The sequence below is a fragment of the Amblyomma americanum genome, chromosome 10 (assembly GCF_052857255.1).
Source record: "Amblyomma americanum isolate KBUSLIRL-KWMA chromosome 10, ASM5285725v1, whole genome shotgun sequence".
In the NCBI taxonomy this organism is placed as follows: domain Eukaryota; kingdom Metazoa; phylum Arthropoda; class Arachnida; order Ixodida; family Ixodidae; genus Amblyomma; species Amblyomma americanum.
Genome location: NC_135506.1, coordinates 117,559,018 through 117,582,053, shown reverse-complemented (window position 1 = coordinate 117,582,053; position 23,036 = coordinate 117,559,018). Strand labels below are relative to the sequence as shown.

General features: G+C 49.4%; 1 protein-coding gene across 5 annotated transcripts in view; it reads left to right on the top strand.

Annotated features, from left to right (window-relative positions):
• The window catches only part of LOC144107922 (protein NEDD1-like), a 150,177-nt gene that overhangs the window by 7,507 nt on the left and 119,634 nt on the right, over positions 1 to 23,036 (top strand). For 3 of the 5 annotated variants that reach the window (XM_077641158.1, XM_077641156.1, XM_077641159.1), the window contains exons 4-5: positions 2,979 to 3,113; positions 18,299 to 18,537. In XM_077641158.1, the coding sequence (XP_077497284.1) occupies positions 2,979 to 3,113; positions 18,299 to 18,537 (374 nt within the window). The remainder of the gene's footprint in view (positions 1 to 2,978; positions 3,114 to 18,298; positions 18,538 to 23,036) is intronic. The other 2 variants (XM_077641157.1, XM_077641160.1) reach the window with 1 other exon arrangement.

The window sequence follows — 23,036 nt, the reverse complement described above, 5'->3', positions numbered from 1 at the left end:
ATATCATAACCCCAGTGCGGGGAGTCGCGAGGGGCCAGGACAAGGTCGGCGCGTTGCACCCATCAGAGGCTGGCCGGGGCTTTGGGGCCAACGGATTGTGATTCCTTGAACGGCGCGGAAGGACCAAGTTATTTATTTTTTTTGCCACAAAAAAACGGGCGGGTGCTCAAGGGCGGTCGCGTTTAAAGTTTGTGGCTTGAAACTAAAGCCGGCGCACGACGCGTCTTCCGCTAGATCCAACGGGTCCACGGGATCGGGCTCTCTCGCCCACTTGCATGTGCCTTCAGATGCGTACTATGAATGGATTAAATTAGCCGAGAGCTCGAAAAGAAGAGCTCCGCCCAACTGCTGAAGCTATTGAATTAAGTCACAGCACGCACCTCGTCGCGGAGCCGTATCAGTCTGGCCGGGCCGGCGGCAGCCGGCGCACTCGGTGCGAAATAGAGACATGCTCCAAGTCTCCACCAGTGCAGTCTGAGTGCGCCGTAGCCGCCGAACGCATCGGCGGTCAAGCGCAGTTGGAGTATAGAGGGTCTCGCTTTGGCCGACGTGATGTCGCCGTGCAGCGCGCGCGCGCGTTGCGCAGGAGTGTAAACGCGCCTTAACAGAGCCTGCGGTTAACCGCTAACCAACGTATTCGGTGGCGGCATCTATGGGAGCCACTGAAACCCCCCGCCCACGCACTGAATAAAAAAAAAATCCTGTGCCGAGGCTCGGAATTGAACCAGGGCCTTTGATGTTTAAGGTGGAGACGCTACCACTCCGCCACGACATCTCAGGGTAAATTCATCGATAAAGGCGCATCTAGTGAATGCACTCTTCCGATGCAGAAATCTCCGCGCTTTCGCAACGTATATCCTGGCCTAACAAAGCTAGGTCATCAGCAATTTTTCTTAACTGCCTTGTACCTTGGCACCCGTCCCTAATAACCGATTCCCGTTAAGTAGTTTGAAGTTGACTGGCACAGCCGGGAATGTTTCGTCGGGTGAGCATGCGAACACACAAGTGCTCTTTATACTGCGAACTGCCTTGTACGATCACCGACCGTCATGTCATCATAGTTTTTCATCGACCGTGGCGATCATCTGACCAGCCTTAACAGGCTCCTTCAAAGGTTAACTAGCACTTGAAGCGGCACTTGGAGTTGCTCTGCTTTTCGGTGCTTGTAAATCGAGGTGCGTCAAAAACAGTACCACAGGGCAACCAAAGCTCATAGACGCGAAGCGCCATAACAAATCAAAACTCTCCTGGCCGCCTGTTGGCGCCGCCAAGCATCGGTTTTCTTTGCTTCCAACATTCAGGTTGTCTTTAGTCTGTCTTCCTTGTGTGATAAAAGTGCACTATAGGTTTTAAAACAAAACTTACATCAATATTGAACCGCGCAACCTTCCTTTGTCAGCCTCAGAGATTCGCGGTTTCCATGTAAAAAGGAAAATTCCTTCAAGGTGGCGTCTCTTGTCCTATGACGTCGCCACAATTGTACTTGCGAGATTGGCCTGTGGTGGCGATACCTGTATTTTGGTTCTTGCTATTTTCTACCTTACGAGAGCTTTGTTTTCAGTAAGAGCGGCGTTTTTGTGATCAGGAGCTGGTATTCTATCGATACAAGCCAACTTCAGTTTCTCCTCAGTGTCCCTTTAAGCTTTGCCACAATGAAAGGTGCTTGTTTTTACTTTTATGCATTATTGTTGCATGCTATGTGCGAGTATGGTCTTTATGCTTGGGCACGGAACGTAATGCGAAGCCTAGATAACAGATGGTCTTTGAGTGTAACTGATTGGATTTCAAGGGAAAGCAATCTTTAGCGGGGGTGGCAGAAAGTTAGGTGGGTGGATGAGATTAAGAAGTTTTGCGGGACAAGGGTGCGCAGCTGGCAAAGGACAGGGTTGATTGGAGAGACATGGGAGAGGCCTTTGCTGCCCTGCAGTGGGCGTACTCAGGCTGATGAGTATGAGTATAGCTGCATCACCGCTGACACTTGACTGACTGTTGCTTGTCAGCAGTTATCTCGAAGGGATCAGTAGCTTGCTATGTTCGCTGTTGTTGAGTGATAGATGGTGCCACTAGAACGAGGTCCAGCGAATCAGGTGTGTTGCAGCATCACTGGCACTCTCAAAATGAACGAATGGGAGCTTTCACTGATGTTTGCTCTGTTTCAGTCTGCACTGAAACACTTTAAGAGAACATGGAATATTGAAATCCTGCTTGAACTTGATATTGGACTGTTTTACAAGCAAGACATCGCCAAAAAACACATGATACTGAAAAGCACTGTACTGACCTTCATGAAATAATAAAGCAACCTGAGTAGCAGCTCTGGTTGTTGTAATGGCTTGGGGTTGCAAAGGTGAAAAAAAAATTGAGAAGGTTGCCAGAGTTACTGCTACAACAATCAGCGATGCCTTCAAGGCACCGCCGTCATTATTAAAATAATAAATCTGTTCACGTGAAATGGCAGTGATAACCTTCAGATTATGTTAGGCTCTGTGGGATGAGTAACTTGGGACCTCTGGGCAGGCACTGTAATTACTGGAAGAAGGGAAATGCCTTTGGGAGGGAAGCGGAGACTAGTGGAAAAAATTAGCTAGGATGGGGCGTCTGCAGTTGGCGCATTTTGTTGCCTCCCGTGGCTTATGGGCCTGAAATCTATCTATGGTAAGCAATGTGCAAGAATGTGTGCAGAATGTGTACCTGGGTGTCTGAAGTGGTGGAATTCAAGGTGACGCGAAAAAGAGACGGAGGCTCATTTTTGCTTTCAAGGAGAGGGCTGAGGAGAGCGCATGTGTCTGTCTCGCCTTCTTCCGTCCTGTCCATCAGCGCTGTTTTGCATACCTTTTCATTTTTGCTTGTAGTCTTGCGTTGCCAAAAAAATAAATTTGTTGCCTGAGAGGGTGTTCAGTTTTTTTGCTTCTGCTGCCTAGAACTGGAGGTTGATGTGTCTCACATTGTTTGTGCTGCTTTTTATGGCCTCCTTACAGGTGCACAAGGAGACAATGTGTGTGACCTTCAGCAGCGATGATGGTTTTGTGGCGAGCGGGGCATCTGATGGCAGTGTGGCCCTGCTCCAGTTGGAAACCAAGTGTGCCCAATGTCTGGGTGAACCGACTGGTGAGGTAGGTGGGCCTGCCAAATACAAACAGAGACTCGGCAGTGGCGTTTACATGGCCGTGGCAGGAGTGTGGCAGCCAGCTGGCACAGTGACCGCTGTAGTAAGCCTTCATTTACAACAGGGTAACCATGTGGGCTAGTTGGTGTGTCTCAAACAATGTAACCAGCAACGAAAACGCGAGTACACAAATACACAGAACAGCATTTACAAGAGTGCACATCAGTGTTTTTGCAGTGGTGGTGCCCCCTTGTGTCGAAGATAAAAGTTGGGTGCTGTGGCTTGCCCAATTCCGCTGCTGGATTCAGCAATTTTCGGTTTCTTGCCGGTGTTGCCAGCTCATGCTCCAAGAGAACACCCTCGCTGACTTGCTCAGTTAATCGGAAATGCTTAATATTTTTACTGCTCCCCTGAGAATCCCACAACTGTGCACTCTCTTTGCTGGGACGCACCTTTGCGTTCACATGCATTTCTGGTTGGCTCAGTGTGTACACTCTCATGCTGTGACTGCACCGTGACTACGTAATGAAGTGAGCCATTTACATGGTGCCAGCACGAGAAAAGCCACTCTTTCTGCCACTTTGTTGTAGCCATGTAAATGTCGTTAGTATTTAAGGGGGGATGCGGCTTTCAACTGGCGGAAAATGGTTTTTGGTTTTTGTTGGTTTTTGGTTTTTTTTGAGGAAAGGAAATGGCGCAGTAAATGTCTCACATATATCGATGGACACCCAAACAGCACCATAAGGAAGAGAAAACGGAGGGAGTGAAAAAAGAAAAGAAACAGGTGCCGTAGTGGAATAATTTGGATCACCAGGGGATCTTAACATGCGCTGACATCGCACAGCACACATGCGCCTTTTGTGGTTCCCCTCCACTGAAATGCGGCCGCCGTGGTCGAGTTCGAACCCAGTTACTCCGACTCAGTAGCCGGACCCCTTAGCCACTGAACCACCACGGCAGGTAGGGAGGGTTGTCCTAAGGTAGTTTGGACGAGTGGCAGGCATACAGCGCAATCCACTTACAACGGCATTGGGAAAACCGGAAAATTCGATCGTTGGTTATACAGCATAGACCGCTTATATGCATACCGCACAAATCAGGAAAATCCACATTATGAGCGGTACTGCACTGTAACCAAAATGTAGCTTTTCTATGCATTCGCGTATTCAGTATGGCCAGCCGACCTTTCGAAGTGCACCTGAAAACGCATCAGACGAAATGCCATAGTGAATAAAAGAACGGCGTTATTTTCGTCTTGCGCTGCAATTTACCGTAAAAACCCGCGTATAATACAAACCCGAATATAGTACGAGGTGAAGTTTTAGAGACGTGACATGGAAAAAAAGTTTTACTCGCGTATAATACGAGTGACGAAAGCTCAGAGAGACATTTATTCAATTCGCATCCCGCACTTCACTTCAATTTCATCTTCAGCAGCACTTTCTTCAGACATTTCTTTGTCTGACAAATCATCCCAAATTTACTCATCTTCCGTGCCATCGAGGACGTTTGATATGCCGCACTTCTTAAAAGAATGACGCACAAGATCTTCTGGGCCACCCACGCTTCCACAATCCATTTGCACAGTGTCGCTGGTGAAGTCCGCTTCAGCCGCCCAGTTAGCGTCACTGCAGGCTCGCCTGAGCGCATCCACTCTGCGTAGTACCGCTCAACTGCGTCCTTGAAGGGTTTGTTTACACAAACATCAACGGGCTCATCCCAACCATAATTACGTTTTCAGTGCCGCAGTCTTGTAGCAGCCTTTTCACAGAGTCTGCCCAAATGGCAACGAAATGTATCCAGCACAAGGATGGACGGCATAGACAACAGTGCACCAGGTCGCCTATACCACAGTCCATGACTAGATCTTCATTCATTCACCCTTTCTCGTGACATCTCACGTTGACATTTTTCAGCAGCTCCTCACCTTTTCGTATTGTTTTCACAGCCATCTGCCGTGCATGATAACATGACTGTAACTCGCGTCTTCTCGTTGCTAGTGGACCGTACGCTAACTTGTTTAGGCTCCCTCTCGTGCACGGTGAGGGGCGATGGCATGTCCAGGTAGACCGGCGTCTGATCGGCATTGCCTATTTGACCCTGCAGAAAGTTCTTCGACTTGCGCAAAGAAATAACATGGCACTGAAAACTCACAAGCAGCTCTTCGAGCGCTTCAAGCAGCTTCTGTGAAATTGAGGTCCGCCGGTGTAGTGAAAAGCCAGTATGGCACATGTAGCGATGGATCCAGTACTTGCTCGCTTTGAAGGCAGAGCGCGGTATCTCTTTCTTTCTTTCTTTTGCACGCTTTCTAGCTTTTGCCTGCATAAGCTCCGCGCTCACAGCTAGATGCGCGGCTCGCTGTTGCCGTACGAACTCCGTCAGGCCAAGTTCAATTTCTGGTAATGCGCCATTTTTCGGGGCCATGAAAGCTTCGTTGCTTTCCGCTGTACGCGAAAAGGGCTTCTTTCTGTCACCGCCAACCACGAATGCTTCCCTCGACGACACTAAACTGGCTCCTGGCCGCACTGTTGCCGATGTCTCCGCAGCCAAAATCTTTTTCGCTTGAATGCAGCCGAGTACGGTTTTCGAGGCCCTGACATCATGCTCCCCCAAAAAAACGTCCACTTCACGAAGCGTGGCTTATGCGAGCACGTGCGTTGTCAACAGGCACTTGGCACACCCAGTGGATCAACAACAAAGAAACGACATCGTGACGTTGTTTGTCGAGAGTAATGAAGCCAAGCTGTAGCCACGCCGCAATTACGAAACCAAAACTTGGAGCAACTTCGGAAATTTTTGTTCGGATCCACAAATAGTACGAGGCAGAAATTTAGGACGCTAATTATGGGAAAAAAACCTCGTATTGTACGTAGGTTTTTACGGTAATGTTGAGCCAGGCCTCAATGCAGAGTCGTTGACTTCAGCGTTTTGCTGGAGATAGCCTGTCAGCTTATCCCGTGCTGGTCCTTGAAACACTGAATCCAACCGTTCAATGGCTTGAAACCATCATGCCCCAAAAGGTTTGAAAAGCACCTGGCCTTGGCTTGCAATTTCGGGCCACTCACAGGAGCACATTGGGCTCGAACCTCTCGAAATAATTTAAACGATACGTTGTTAGATCTGGTCTTGTTATAAGTGGATTACATTGTAGTATGCGCCCCTTGCCGGTGCCCGTTCCCAGCATGCTGCATGGGGCTCCAGGCATCAAAGAAAGTCAGTTTGTATGCAAATCAGTTCCTCTACAGAAAATTTGAATTGCACGCCGTTAGCCTGGCTCATTTGCTCTCGCTTCTTCGGACGAGCAGTAGTTAGTGCGAGAGCAGGCTTCCAATAATCACTGAGGTGTGTATTATGCTGGAATCCGAAATTACAGGACTGTTTGCAGTTTGCTTTGCCGCTTGTCAAATGGGCTGCAGGCAATTCTGGAACACTGGACGGAGCACCGTTTTTCTCCTTTCATTCTGCACAGTCTTCAACACTTTTGTCCTTGTGATCGCATCATTTATTGTTTTGAGTTGCATGCGTGCTGTGGCGCCATCTCACGAATAACTACAAAACAAGGTGCAGCGGCGTGGCAATGTGCGGGAGTGGAGGGGGCACATAGACTTGTACAATCGACGACCAATTTTTCAGACCCTCTTAGGACTACAAAAACGAGCGAAAAATCAGGCAGTCCGGAAAATCAAATTTCACTGGAAAAATCACAAACTTATTATCAATATGGCGGAGGAAGGGGTCAGCTTTATTGCACACATTCTAAAGCTCCTCATGACTAAATTTCACCGCGTGACATATGGACAGACGGGCGGCGACTGCTTTCATGAGCTCGGCCTGGCTGTGCTGCCCTTGGCATGTCGCCAATGAACGCACGGGTTGGAACACTCTTAAACGGGAAAGCTAACACTGTTTCCTCCCGCGCTCACACTCTCCGTGCGGCCGTATGCCTCCCATGCGCTTCGCTGCTAACTCATTCCCTATTCAGGACGAAAGTCTCTGCACATGCGAGTTCTGCGAACTCTGACTGCTGTTCAAGTTCGTGCTGCGGAACACATTCAAGAACAGTACGAATTTGAAACCACGCGGGCGCAATGTGCCGACTCGCGTAGAATTTCAGCATCGCAAGAGGCTCCCTTTAAGCTTGAGTTTTGTTTTGTTTGAACAAGTTTTCGATCTCTCCTGCAGTTTGAATTAATTAGGTCCTACTGTACGCGTTACAGTCGAACCTCGTTATAACGAAGTAGCATCGGGACCGTAAATCAGTTCGTTATATCCGATGTTCGTTGTAACAGTAGACATAAATATCGGCTGTGACAAATTCGTAATTTGGCTCGCGCAAATATTCTAGACACTAAAATGCATTATATACTTGGCTTTGAACCCACTACAAACGTGGTAATCCTTACCTGTCTCCTTGTGGCATTCAATCAAAATAGGCCGGAATATGGGAAGGTTGACACGACTGTTCTTACGTCGCCGCGCACGTGAAAGTGCGTGGCGCGAAACGACTGCACCATGTGTCTGCGCATAGGCGACGTGGTGTAGAGAGAGGAACTCGAGTGAGACACAGCGGGAACCATCGCGCCTGCGTGCTCTGCCGAAGCGCGATTGGTGGCCCCGAGAGGGACCGTTGAAAAAAAAAAGCTGCCAAAGCAGCTTTGAGAGAAGAGGAGGAGGAGGAGAGGGGGCGTTGGGCGAGAAGAGAAGGAGGAGAGGCGGCATTGGGCGAGGAGACATATGCAACGCCAGCCCGGGATCAGCCAAACAGGTTTGCATTCGTTCATTTGAAGAAAGATGTTATCTTCGTCTGGTGGCTTTTCACAGCGCTGCGCAGAATGAAGTTTTCTACATTGTCCATTCTCAAGAGGGCCTTTTCTACGTCAGCAGTTTTCGTCGTCGGGAGTTTTTCCAAATATCCTTTCAGCCTCCTGGCCATGTCCGCGGCATCCGCACTGCTCATCGTTGGTTCATCCCGTTCACTCTCACCGCTGTCGCTGCTGCTGTCATCCTCGGGCAACAAAACGCGATCCACAATTTCTTGATCCGTCAGCTCGGGCGCCACGGCCAAGTTCTCATCGGCCGAAACGAAATCGTCGAATTCGACGCCTGGGACTGCCAGCCGATCCCAAGTTCTGTCCAGCTCTGCCTGGTCTTCGGGCTGCACTTCTTCTTCGTCGGCAGGCAGAACAAAACCGGCATCCGCGAAACAGTTCCTTATTGTCGACTGCCTCACCTCATTCCACGACCCGTACAACATTTCGAGTGTCGTCTTGATGTTTATTGTCGATCTATGTCGATCGATGTCAAACACCAGTTGCGTCACCAAACGCTTCCTATAATTGCACTTAAGCGAACGAATAATGCCTTTGTCTAAAGGCTGCAAAGCAGAAGTTGCGTTCGGTGGCAAAAACTGCAAGCGAACTGCCTTCAGCACGATCGAAACTTTATGCGCCGAACAGTTGTCCAAAAGCAACAGGACCTTCCTGTGCTGCCTCTCCATGTCCTGGTCGAACGCTCTCAGCCAGTCCTCGAAAAGCTTGGTCGTCATCCACGCTTTTTTGTTCGACGTGTATTGAACCTGCAAATTCCGGACGCCTTTCAGGCACCTCGGATGTGCAGACTTGCCGATGACGGTGAGCCGTCTTTTGTCGGAGCCGTCCATGTTCACGGCAACGACGACAGTCACCCGGTCTTTGTTTTTCTTGCCCCCATGGCAGGTCTCGTTCTTCATCGCCAGTGACCACTCTGGCAACAACTTGAAAAACACGCCGGTTTCGTCGACGTTGTATACGTCGCACTCGTCGTACTCCTGGAGCAGAGGACGAAAATTCTCCAGCCACGTTTGACATGTCTCCATGTCGACAGCGGACCCTTCGCCAGACAAAGTGTGGCACGCGATCTCGTGCCTATCTTTGAAACGTTGCAGCCAACCGCTGCTTGCACAGAAATCGTCATGCCCCAGTACGCAGGCCAGGCTGTGGGCCTTCCGTTGAAGAAGTGCTCCCGACACCGGCAAATTTCGCGCCCTCACATCTTTAAACCAAGAAAGCAAAGCCGCTTCCACGTCCGGGTGATGGCAAGGCCTAACTCGTTTACGGTCGGCTTTTATGGCGTCCTCGGTGTTGCCCTCAATCTTCTTTCTAGTGGCCAAAATGGTGGATAACGTACTTGGAGGAACGCCGAATTCCGAAGCAATATCCTTTTTCTTGCGGCCACTGTCCACAGCTCTCAGTATCTGCAGCTTTGTCTGGAGCGAGATCGCTTTCCTCTTCGATGCCATTTCGAGCGCTGCAACAACAAGACTGGCCGCTGTGCTGATGTCAGAACGCCGGCCTCAAAGTTGCCAATGTTGCTGCGCTTGCCTTTCTTTACCGCTGGACAAGTGGCGCCGCCTTTCGGCCCTCTGTCATGTCATGAGCTTTCAGAGTTTTCGCGCTCTGTTCACAGGTGGCGCGACCATCCAAACGCGATTTTTGTGCCAGACGGCAAAACTTTTTCAAACGATAAAAAAAAAATTCAGCTGTGTATCGGCCTTCGATTTTCATTTTGTTTTTTTTTTTATGCTACTTTCAAGTTCTGAGCCTCGTGTAAACCAAATATTTCTTCGTTACAGCCGATATCGCGGCGGATCTCGCGTTTTCGGTTTCGTTATAAAAGAATAAATGTCACTGAAATGAAGCATGACCAACCAAAATTCGTAATTAGTTCGCTATAACCGATAATTCGCTATATCAGTGTTCGTTATAACGAGGTTCGACTGTATATGGTGAGTTGGGTACTGGCGGCGAGTGCGAACGAGGTACGAAAAATCGAGCAGTCAGTTGGGGTGCGTCCGAAATTTCAGGCGCTCTTATACATTGGCTGCATGGGCCATGTCGTGGTGCCGCGAAAAAGTCTGAATAATCAGATGGCCCTTCCATCAAATATCGACGCTCCCTTGAGTGCCGAGTGCGCGGTTGTAAGGGAAAAAAAACTTGGATGATGCCTATTAAAGGGGCTGCGAAACGCAGCTTGAATGGATGGCGGTTACACTTCAGATGGATTCTTTGTCACAGATGCTGAATCAAAAAGAATTACAAAAATCGATGCATAGGAACGGGAGTTATTCAATGAAGAAATTTCAAAATACAAGCAACAAAATGCTGTCCTCAACTCGATTTTTGCTCAGCTTCCCCTTCCCATTTCACTCTCCCAATGACGACAACAGCCTATCTGAGCACGTCGCGAAAGTTTGCACTCAATGGTTGCCTGTTCTCTGTAACTCGTTCTTGCCAAGGCTGGCAGCGCCGTTTGCATGGTTACAACCACCATGTGAATGCCCAGCTGAAGGCACAGAAGGGAACACTGATAAGTGACGTTCCCTGACTTATGGATTCGAACTCGAGTGCGAGATACTGCGATGGTGTGATGGCTTGCATAAGATACCAGACACATTTAGCATGGCGCGTGCGATACTGCTTACTGCCTACCATGGCCCGTCGCTCCTAGCGTGCTGGTTGGGCACGGCGAGCAAGGAGTGCGCGCTGTTGACTGGAACATGGCGCCATCTGGTGCCACCGCCCTGTCATCCTCCACAAGCTGACGATGCGCACTGCTAAATGTGAAACGAACAGCTTTTTTCTTTGCATCCTTCCTTTGGACCGAAACGAACGTTTATAGAGTGCAATGGCTCGATCGAATCGATTCCGCACAGCCGTTCTCAGATACATAGAGAATAGCCATAAGTGTTTAGTGCTAGGTCGTAGGATGTTTACTGAGAGGCACAAATTCCTTTGATGCAAAAAGTAGCCAGAGCCTCTGGTGGTGTATTTTTGTTTTACTTGCCTTACAGTGTTTTTATCTAAGGCAAACAAGTTGGTTTTGTTGATGTAATATAAAACACAAAAACTTGACAAAACTTATCTCTAGTTATTAACCCAATTTGAAGTATAATTACTCTTTGTCCAATCATGAAGCTTCCACCGAGCGATCTCATATTCACTGCTAAAAACTGTCACTGTATGGTGACACCATCAGCGCCAGGAATTTGTTTTTGCAAGCTAATTAAAATATTAAAAACCGTAGTATACTAAGTACGACCGATGCTAATTGCATCACTATAACTCATTCTTGGTATGCAACCAAGAGGCAAAACAATGCACTGATTGTGCCTCGGGGCCCCTTTAAGTGTAGAAGGGGAATGTGGTATCGGCCCACCGCTGCTTATCAGCACACACAATCCGCGGCCACGTGTGGGCAGTGGGCTGGTGCTGGTTTGCTGCTTATCGACAGCCACCTTCGGCCGCCTCACGCGAGGTGGGGTTGCCAGTTCTCCGCATTGACATAGCAGCTGCTAAAGGCCAGCACCAAGAGTGATGCGACGGAGCCGCGCAGCAAAAATGCAACCACGCTGTAGCATGCCCGATATCTCGCTTGTCTCGCCTTTATTTATGGTGCCATGCTTTGGTTTCGATTTTAAGTCGGCCCCCCCATTTCGGATTTTAAAATTTTGAAAAATAGGTCGACTTACAATTGTGTAAATATGATACTTGTTACCATGCTGTTTTATTTTTTACCCTCCATACTTTCTACACATTGCGCATTCGAGCTTTACTGCAGGTGCCATGGTTCCGTCTTTATTTTGCTGCCACTTTCGTATCTGCTACTTGCCACACTCACCAGATGAGTGTAGTGCGGTCAAGATGGCGACGAAGCAGCAGCAAACCCATGTTGCAAAAATTGTTGAAGAAATGTAAAACTTTGGTTGAGTTGGTGGCACATGTTAGGCGAAGAATGGCACGGCAGAAAAATGCAAGGATGACTGGGTAATACGCACACAAACACCAACGTAGTTGTAAGCTATCGCAATGTGTGTGTTACCCTCTCATCCTTGTCTCTTTCTGCCGCGCCATTCTTTGCTTAAGGGGGGACACGGCTCTTTGGCACCAAAAATCGGCCCAAAAATCACATTTTCAGTCTTTAAATTTTCGTGTTCCTCGCACCATTCCGCATCTGTATGCAAATTTTCATCATTATACCACACGTAATTAAGAAGTTATAGCGATTTAAAAATGCAGTACCACACCCACTGCCCTTTAAATTGTGGGCAAACGACACCCAGTTTCGATCACCCGGCGCATCGAAACTACGTGCTCTACCGCGGCCATTTTGGTCTCGTTAGAAAGCGCGGGCATTCGGCTTAATTTTTCTTTCAAGCAGCAACCCTGTACATGCCGCCTTCGCCAAAAAAAATGAAAGAAAAAATAATAGCAGCGCGCGCTGCTATTGGTCGGTTTAGGCACGTGATCAAAATGGCGTCGTCTGGTTGGTTCCGGCAAGCTAGCCATGGAAAGCGGACGCCCGGCGACGCCATTTTGTCTTTCTGCCGACCACGCTAGTGCAACACGAGAACCATGCCAGGAGGCGCGAAGAAGTACCACTCTGTGCACAAGTTCAGGTGAAAACGTGCAAAAGGAAAAAGAACGTGTTAATGGCGCGACATTGTTGCATACTGTGCAACAAGCAAGCACCAGTGGTACGGGATTGCGTGACGGTCACGTTGCGGGTGGCGACGCTTCTCCGTCTCCGCTGGATAACGGCGGTGTTCTTTGTGCCGATTGTAGTCGCGTACGAATTGACACCGCGCCTGTCACTAACAGTGACATAACTCAAGCGGGTGCCCATAAGCAGTGTACACTTGATCGACTGGAATCGACGCCGGCGACGGCACGAAAGACCGCACTGTTCGCCGATGCAAGTGTTGCGTCCACAGGATCAGGCGCAGACGGAACAGCTTCCTATGCAATAATTGACCTCAGCGTTGTGAACGTCCTCTTGGATGCCGTGCGGTGCAAAACGTCTCACAGATGCGTGAGGTTGATTACCAGCGGCCAGAGCTATGGCCACGCCATGAAACTGATCGTGCTATGTGACAACTGTGGTGAGATTGCGGCCGAGTGGAACTCGCGGAGGTTTGACGGTGAGAAAAAGTGCAATCCTTTCGAGCTCAATATTCTTGCTAGTCGAGCAATGCTGTCGATCGGTAACGCCCAGACAGCAATGAATGATATCTTTTCGGCGATGGGATTGTCGTGCCGTGGCATGCACAACAAGATGTTTCAACGGCACTTGAAAAACACACTGCAACCTGCTGCTACTTGAGCAGCTGCGACAGCTATGGCACAGGCCGTGCAGGCAGTGGTGAAGGTATATGACGACTTGTGTTTTGGGCACAGGGGGAAAATTGCCGTGTGTTACGACGGCACATGAATGACGCGTGGGCACTCGTCACATATCGGTGTCGGTGCCGTAGTGGAACTCTTCACTGGTTATGTGCTCGATTATGTGGTGCTGTCAAACTCTTGTCTGGGCTGCGAAACTGGCCCAAAGCCGAACACTGACGGCTATGAACTCTGGAAATCGCGCCACGAGTGCCAAAAGAACACCAACTGCAAGGCTGGCCAAATGGAGGTGGAGGCAGGCAAAATTCTATCTGAGAGGTCTCTACAGCGCCACAACATGTGCTACACAACGATGTTATGCGATGGGGCAGTCGCACATTTAATGCCCTTCAAGATGCTAAAATCTATGGCTATATTGAACTAGTCAAGGAGGGTTGCATAAACCATGTGCGCAAGCGTATGGGAGCAGCTTTGCGCAACCTCTTGCCGAGGCACAAGGGTGCAGGAAAACAGTCTTGGTGGCAGAGGAAGGCTCACAGCTGATGTAGTTGACAAGCTAGCTATATATTATGGCCGAGCGCTAAGGTAAAATGTAGGTAATGTGGATGCCATGCAGCGAGCCGTGATGGCGACATATTACCACATCACGTCTACTGATGACTGCCCCAATCACACTTTGTGTCCCATTGGTGAGCAGTTTTGGTGCCGCCACAACGCTGCAAAAGCAAAAGAGGAGCCCGAACCGAAGCATAAGTACAGTCTGCCAAGCGATGTGGCTGAAGCTCTTTTGCCTGTGTACAATCGCTTATCAGAAAAGAGCCTGCTGCAGAGGTGCATTCGGGGGAGGACCCAGAATTCAAACGAGAGATTCCACTCGATCATCTGGACCTTGATCCACAAAGAGCGGCATTCTTCACTGTTTGCTGTGGAAGCAGCCACAGCAGAAGCTGTGCTGCGCTTCAATGCCGGCTGCAAGCATACAGCAACAGCAATTCTGCAAGAATGCAATGCGAATGTGCCAGCGACTGTCTCCAGGAGAGCTGAAGAAAAGGACTTGCGCCGTAACACGCGTTCTGCGAAGAAGCGGGCGGCTTCGCTTTGCTTTGCTAAAGCGGAAAAAAAGAGAAGCACCGCGACAGCATGCACCCTGACTATGCTCCTGGTGCATTTTGAAAGCATGCGAAGGTCTTTGGGGTTTTCTTTCCTGATTAAATATGCTGTGAGGCTTGAGTGCTTCTCACAATCCCCCAATTTTGGTGGTGTTGCATTTTTGAAAGATTAATATCTCTGGTCCTGTTCTTGCTATTGATATATATTTTTTTTTTTTTGCTAGAAAGGGAACCTTGTGAGTCACATGACACCAAGGTAAATGCAATAACCACAAGAAAAAAATTACTGAGAAGGTTATCTGTCTTGGGTTGGGTACCCAAATGGACCTTTCCTTTCAAAAGTTTCCTATTGCATAACTTAGGCTGAAATTGGCATAAGCCATTAATTTTTGCCTTAGTTCACTTTCCACTAGTTTCTGATCATGTTGACATATCAATCATTGACATAATTTACATGTAGATACTGTTCGATATATCGATAATTCGAAATATAAAATACGTCTATTGGGTGCTTTTTTCAAAATTGCGCACATCTTGGACAATTTCCTTGGGATTGTGACAAGTGGGAACTTAAATTGATTTGCTCCTTCAAAGTCCGCAAAAAACGAAAGCACAGCTCCAAGGCCTCTGCACTTTATTTCGTAAGAAAAAAAGGTCCGTGAGCTTAGCTTTCCTGTTCTGCACAATGGAATTCATTAATCTGTCCTCAAGCTTGTTGATGGTATCCAAATGAGAAAGTCCAGTGCCTTCCATTGCACCACAACAGCGACGAATGACGCTGAATGCGGATGAAATTTCAGCCGCAGCGCATGGCGGCTGGGTCTCTTCGCCACTGCTCGGGTCCGCTTCCTCGGCATCTATAGTGTCAGCCACAATCTCAGCATCAGCATGATCCGCAATGGCTTGCACGTCGTCAGCCACAATCTCAGCATCAGCATGATCTGCAATGGCTTGCACGTCGTCGTCAGCACTGACAAAATCTTGTGCTGTTACGCCATCTGGAACGGTGCCTGCAAATGCTGAGAGCTCACGAAACTCGCTGTCCAGACATCCAGCGCCGTCGTATTCTATGTCTAAATGCCCGTCGTCTGAAGCCACCACAAACGCTGCTTTGTGGAAGCAGTTCACGATTGTGCTTTGCGTCACGTCATTCCAGGCACCAGCCAGCATCAGTATGGCTCCGAGGAGGTCCACCTTGTGTTCGATTCTCAACCGGAGCCTTTGCACCAGTCGGCGTCTGTAATTAACCTTAAACGCTTTCACTATGCCGTTATCGAGAGGTTGAAGCTTTGCCGTTATATTTGGCGGCAGAAATCTGATGATCTGCCTCAACTGGCAGACGATATGATGGGCACAATAGTTGTCTAGAAGAAGACAAAACTTGTGGCCTGACTTCTCCAGTGCGGCATCCCAAGTTCGGAGCCACTCGATGAAAAGATAGCGCGTCATCTAAGCCTTCTTATTAAATGCGCATCGAACCGGGAGGCCTTCAGTGTTTTTGAAACAGTGTGGTGACCTGCTTTTGCCGATAACCATTGGCCGCAGTTTGCATGACCCATCCATATTTGCAGCGAGCAAAATCGAGACGCGCACTTTGCTGTTCTTTCCATCATGGCTTGCACTGCCCTTCAGCTGCAGTCTTATTTGGCAGCATTTGCCAAAACAATGCGTCCCATTTGCATTGAATATTTGCGACGGCGAAAAGCTATCGCAAATCTCTGTAAATCTCTGGCCATTCTTCTGACAGCCACTTCTCCTGCCAATGTTGCTCGTCGCCTCGCTTTCACCCAAGAGGGTCTTTCCGACGATGCTGTAGCGACTCTTAAAACGCTGCAACCAGTGCCACCAGTGAAAATCTCTTCTCCAAAGGCTACAGCAAACCATTTCGCTTTCTCCATGACAGTTGGGCCGTTGACAGGGATGTTTCTGGCACGTGTCTCTTAAAACCAGGCGTACAAAGCTTTCTCGACCTTGTCGTAGGTCGAGGCACGTATATGACACACTCCAGGGTGACTAGATTGTGCTGCCTTCAGCTTCATGCAGCGCAGGCTTTGTTTTTCAGGATTGTACTCAGCATATTGCTAGGAATTCCGAACGTATCGGCGACCAACTACTTTTGCTCGCCGGCCTCCACGTGCCAAATGATGTCCGGCTTTGTTGCCAAGTCCAAATTCTTGCGGTTTTTTCGCTTTCATGGCTCCCGAACGTGCGAATAAAGCGAAAAGAAAACGCACGCCACCTCACACGTGAACTCACATTGGCCTCGCGAACGAAGTGAAAAGTGAAAGCAGCTCCAACAGCAGTGACAGCCAAAATGGCCAAAACGTTGGTGACAGCTAGCTGACGTTGCTTGTTTTGGCTGCGCCAGCGTAGTCAGTCAACCAGCATGCAGAAATCGCGGTTTCCCTGCGGCCAACGCGGTTTCCCCCCTTCCCAGCACCTTGCATGCCCCTATGGCCATTTCGATTTTCATTCACACCCCACGAAGTTCTCCTCACGTGACTCTTACTTGTGCAGCTCTGCACCAAAGTGCCCGAGGCCAGCGCCGCGCTCGAGATGCGATTTCGCGAAGATCGTGGCTCCATTAGGAGAAGCCCATTTGCAGGGGTGCGCAGCGATGGGAGAAGCCCACTTCCAGGGTGGGCATGTTGGGAGAAGCGCACTTGCAGGGTCGTGGCGTGCACGGAGTTCGATATGTGAAACATGGGGTGCGCTGAAGTTCGATAAACGCAAACAGATTCAATACTTTTGCATGGGATTCCGAAGGGGATTCTACAACTGTTCGATGTTCGATATATAGGCAGTAATTCGGTATATCCAGGATCGACTGTAAACAGAGTTGGCTATACCGAAGTTGAACAAAATTGCAGTAAATTGTGCTGTTCTTTATAACCAGGTTTGACTGTATACGGTTTTGTGTCAGTTATTAGTGTGCTAGCACTAGGGCTTCCACTCAGCCAAAAAGCCGTTGTCTTGTGGGCAGGCTCCCCACCTGCCCTCTGGGTTGTGGACATCCTGCCAGGTGTGTGTGCATGCATGCATGCGTGTGTGCCCTGCCCACAGTGGCAGGTCACCAGGCGGTTCAGTTGATGACTGGTCATGAGTGGTTGTTTGGGAGGAGAAACCTGGGTCTCCCAAGCCCCAGCACCTGCCATCGCAGGGCAGTGGCACATTGCTTGACGGCTGCACTACTGCACCAGTGGGTTCCTGTACGAGGGTTCCCGGGAATCTGTGAATGTTTAGTAGAGAGTGACCAGTTCCTCATATATGCGCATTAACCCATCATCGCTATCCGGACAACTTCCATTCGAGTACAGTGGATCCGAACACCGGAACCAGAGTGCTAGCGGGCCTAATTTGCATTTGGACCAGCTGTGCAAATTGACTAGTTTTTTTCTCTGGCAGCAAAATGCACTTCTTGTGAAGAAAAATGCATTTGAAAACTTTCCTGCCTTTTTACTCGAATCCGTGGTGCCAAGAATGATAAGGACTGCATGCTTGCCATCTTGAAGTGAATGGTAGTGTAGTCTAGCTTCAGCTATCTACGCCAAAAAACAAACTGCCGTGCAGTATAGGTAATGGTAACATGGTACACGGTATGCTAAAGGTGTCTAATGATGAGGCGTTCGCTGCGCATACAAGAAATTGTTACGGTGTTTAGGGAGAGAGCATCACAGTAAACTCGGTAGATGGGCGATTTCTTAGATATAGTAATGCTTTATATAGGCTGCTGATGCAAACGTGAAATATGTAGGCATGCAGATTGCTCTGTAGGCTTCACATGCCTCGTGTTTCAGATATTGAAATGAGTTAGCGAATGATTGGGAAATGTTTTGCGTTCATTCATGGATGACCTTTTTTTCTCCTTGCAAGCAACTGCAAAAGTCGGAGCAGTGTTATTTGATTTGCAATGCACACTCGTTGAGCCCTTGCAGGCAGTGATGGGCCTCCAGTGGTCCCCGCATGGCCGCTTCCAGCTGCTGTCCTGTTCGACGGACGGCCAGCTGTCCGTATGGGACGCCAGCACCCGGCGCTTGAAGGGCAGGCACTGCCTACACCCTGGACGGGTCGCCACCGCCCTCTCGCTGTCGCCCGTCAACGAGGCGCTTGTCGTGACCGTGGGCCTCGACAGCAGGCTGGTCCTTTTCGACATGGCTACAGCCAGGTGGGTGACTGGCATAGTATCTCAGAATTGCCTGCAGGGAAAGAAGTCTATGCCAGTTTCTTAAAGGCCCCTCAAAAAAACTTCGTTCTAGTGGTACGTCAAGAGACAGTACCAAAAGATGGCGTTCTTAATAGAAGTGAGCGCGGTGAGCATTGCTTGCAAAAACCGTAGCTTTTCAAACAGAAACTTGGAAAAGGCCAGCCATTACCAAGTGCTGGAAATGGTTGGTTGGTTGGTTTATGGGGGTTTAACGTCCCAAAGCGACTCGGGCTATGAGGGACGCCTAGTGAAGGGCTCCGGAAATTTCGACCACCTGGGGTTCTTTAACGTGCACTGACATCGCACAGTACACGGGCCTCTAGAATTTCGCCTCCATCGAAATTCGACCGCCGCGGCCGGGATCGAACCCGCGTCTTTCGGGCAGGCAGCCGAGTGTCGTAACCACTCGGCCACCGCGGCGGCTAGTGCTGGAAATGATGTAAAAACGGACCACTTGGAACTACTCGGGTCGCTGTAGTTGTGGCGTTTCGGCAGCTCACCGCTGGCTCCAGAAACCAGAAGAAATGAGCAGGGTGTAGTCTTGTACTGTGAGCAAGATGAATGTTGATCGCATTCATTCACTGCACTGCGAATGCCCGCAATGGGGACTACTTTTTGTTTTGTGGCGCCGGATTTCATCCTTCAGTCATGGATGAGATGGAGCTGCTAGTGCAGCTTTTGCGAGAACTGTGGGTTTTGGTTGTGGAATTTCAATTCCTGTATATATACTCTTGTTTTGTCCCCTTTCCTGCGTCCTTCGTCCGTTTGCGCTGAATTTTACCGCCAAAATGTTCTCCAGAACTGTGCTAATTCGTCGCAAAAATGCATGTCGCAGCATAAAAAGGCAGGGGACTCAGCTGTAGTCTGAAAAATTTTACAGAAAAATGCCAGTCCCGTCCGTGTAAGGTCCACACCCCACCAAAACCATGGCCCGTTACATGAGTATATATAATAATAATAATAATAATTAATAATTGGTTTTTTTGGGGGAAAGGAAATGGCGCAGTATCTGTCTCATATAATGCGCCATTTCCTTTCCCCCCAAAAAACCAATTATTAATTATTATTATTATTATATATACTCATGTAACGGGCCATGGTTTTGGTGGGGTGTGGCCCTTACACGGACGGGACTGGCATTTTTCTGTAAAATTTTTCAGACTACAGCTGAGTCCCCTGCCTTTTTATGCTGCGACATGCATTTTTGCGACGAATTAGCACAGTTCTGGAGAACATTTTGGCGGTAAAATTCAGCGCAAACGGACGAAGGACGCAGGAAAGGGGACAAAACAAGCGTTGTCTCGCAACTAAGATTTATTAAGATAGAACGCAAAAATATATACAAACACAGAAAAACGACACAGGTGCAATAGGTACGAAGTACACAGATAGCGATGAGGGCACTATCACCTCACACGTTCAGAAACCCGAATGCACTGCGTCACAGATCAAACAAAAAAAAGTGGTACATCAAGAGGCATCTAAAAAACCTCTCACTATCATATAACGCAACCGAGTGAGTGCTGACACAGACATCTGTTTTCTTTTCGATGAAATATGCCTCCACTATCTCTCTAGTGCTCTGGTCGCGATGCCGGTGCAACACGGTGGTTTTTTTTTTGAAATCAGGTTTGCACACCTCTTCATTTTTCTTGGTGCACTCTGCACAGTATTGAGCGATGCTTGAACAAACGTTGTCTGAAGAAATGTTATTGTGTTCCATGAGCCGAACGTTCAAGCATCGCCGGTCTGTCCAATATACACTTGTTTGCAAGAGAGCGGTATCTCGTAGGCAACACTGCAAACACAACCTAAAAATGAGGAGCGGTGATGCACTGTGCACACGAACAGGCTGAACAGGCTGACGTTACTCCGCCTATCTACAGTGGAACCCCGTTCATACGTTTTTCACCGGACCGCGAAAAAAAACCGTAACAGCCAGGAAAACGCAACAGTGAGGAAAGGTCCGAAAATTAATGAAAACAGTGCAGCTTTGCCTTGAAACAATTTATTTCGACATCAAGTGAGCTTAGGTCTTAAAAAAATCGAGAATGGTTGATTGCCGTTTTTTCCGCTCGCTGGAATACACCACGCGTTTCTCAATGGCCTGGAAAGCCGCATTGCTCTCAGCGTCGCTTTGAGGTGCGACATACCTGCAGAGGAGGTCCAGAGCCGCGACGGCTTCTCCAAAGCTCGGGTCCGCGAACTCCCTGGAATCATGCGGCTCGTGCTCCTCGTCGTCATCAGTCTGGGGCTTCACTCGCGACCGAGTCTGCAACGATCTCTGCGATACTCTGACACTCGGACGTCACGACAGCAGCATCCACGGCGACGTAGTCGTTTATACGTGACTCCTGTGGCACCCAGCGCATTCAAAGCTTCACTCAGCTCTTGATCATGAGAGGCTGCTTCCGTCTCTTCAGCTTCCGTGGCAGTTTTCTCTCCGCCGTCCATGCGAAAGCCACACCGCGTGAAGCAGTGCTGTGCAGTTGACGCGCTCATTGCAGTCCACACTGGAGCGGCATTCCCTTGTATCTCGGCACGCTTCGTGACGAGGCTGTTAAGCGTCGAGGGTGGCAGACCAAGATCCTTGGCGATGTTGACTCTTTTCCGCGCTGGCTGCCTGTCGACTGCGTTGAGAACATCCAGCTTTTCCCCGAGGGAAAGCGCCTTGCGCTTGCGCGACGCCATCAAAGGACGACAAATCGCTCGCGGTGTTAGCGAGGCCCGACGAGGCGTAGGCAGCGTAGGTGTTGACGGGAGGACACGGACGACTCGGATGGGTTGAACCGCACAAACAAGGACTGGATTAGCGAGGCCTGACGAGGCGTAGGCAGCGTAGCTGTTCACGGAAGGACACGGACGACTCGGATGGGTTGAACCGCACAAACAAGAAAGACTGGATTAGCGAGGCCTGACGAGGCGTAGGCAGCGTAGGTGTTGACGGGAGGACACGGACGACTCGGATGGGTTGAACCGCGCAAACAAGAAAGACTGGATTAGCGAGGCCTGACGAGGCGTAGGCAGCGTAGCTGTTCACGGAAGGACACGGACGACTCGGATGGGTTGAACCGCACAAACAAGAAAGACTGGATTAGCGAGGCCTGACGAGGCGTAGGCAGCGTAGCTGTTCACGGAAGGACACGGACGACTCGGATGGGTTGAACCGCACAAACAAGAAAGACTGGATTAGCGAGGCCTGACGAGGTGTAGGCAGCATAGCTGTTCACGGAAGGACACGGACGACTCGGATGGGTTGAACCGCACAAACAAGAAAGACTGGATTAGCGAGGCCTGACGAGGCGTAGGCAGCGTAGCTGTTCACGGAAGGACACGGACGACTCGGATGGGTTGAACCGCACAAACAAGAAAGACTGGATTAGCGAGGCCTGACGAGGCGTAGGCAGCGTAGCTGTTCACGGAAGGACACGGACGACTCGGATGGGTTGAACCGCACAAACAAGAAAGACTGGATTGCTGCGGGCCCGCGGGTATTACTCGCTTCGGCTGACGAGGCAGTGGCCATCTAGTGGCAATCTCTCCAACTCGCGTGCAGCTTTTTATGGCCTCCGAGATTACCCACGCGCCTGCAAGGGGGTGATCTCGGAGGCCATGGTCTTGTAGCCAATTCCGTAGCCAAGCCTGGCCAACACTCTTCAAAATGGCGGTTGGCGCGCGTTGCCCGGCCGGGTTCGGGGTGCCAGGTTGCGACGTATCATGCGGGAACGTTTTCACAGCTACAATGTAACAGCGGGGTACCCAATACATTGGATCCTATGGGAGCTATGCCGGGACCGGACGAAAACGACATAACAGCCGGGAAAACGCAGCAGTGAGGAACGTAACAGCAGGGGTTCTGCTGTACTCTACTTTTAGTCATGGCACAAAGGTGTTGCGCTTTAAACGGTGCTGTGCACACGACGTCAACTCCAAACTTCCTCCCAACATTTCTAAGGTTGTGCGACATGCGATGGACATACGGAATATCCACGGTTTCCTTCTTTTCTCTTTGTTCTTCCTCCTCACCGTTCTTAGTGTTCCCGGAACGACCAGCCTTTACCGTGGAGAGGAGCTTCTCACACGCTCTTGAAATGACCGAGTCTGGAAACTCTGCGGCTGTAAGCCTGTGTACTTGAAAGAACACACCTTCAGGAACGCTATGCACACAAGACTTGTCAAGTGTGGAACGTAAACACGAGAGAGTGATGCTAATCTTAACCAACTTGGAATGCCCTGACGAAAAGTTCAGTATCGGCTTCTTGGACCTAGGTTTTTTCACCCAACACACATGTCCCTCCTTGAACCTGAGCCTGAGGTCGAGAAACTGGAGCTCGTCGTTTACTGGCACTTCTAATGTGAACTTAAGGGGGGACACGGGTCTTAGAGGTAAAAAAATTGCCAAAAAAATCGATTTTTTTGAAAATGCTATTTCTGAAATCTGTTGCCTGTTCTTCTCCAGT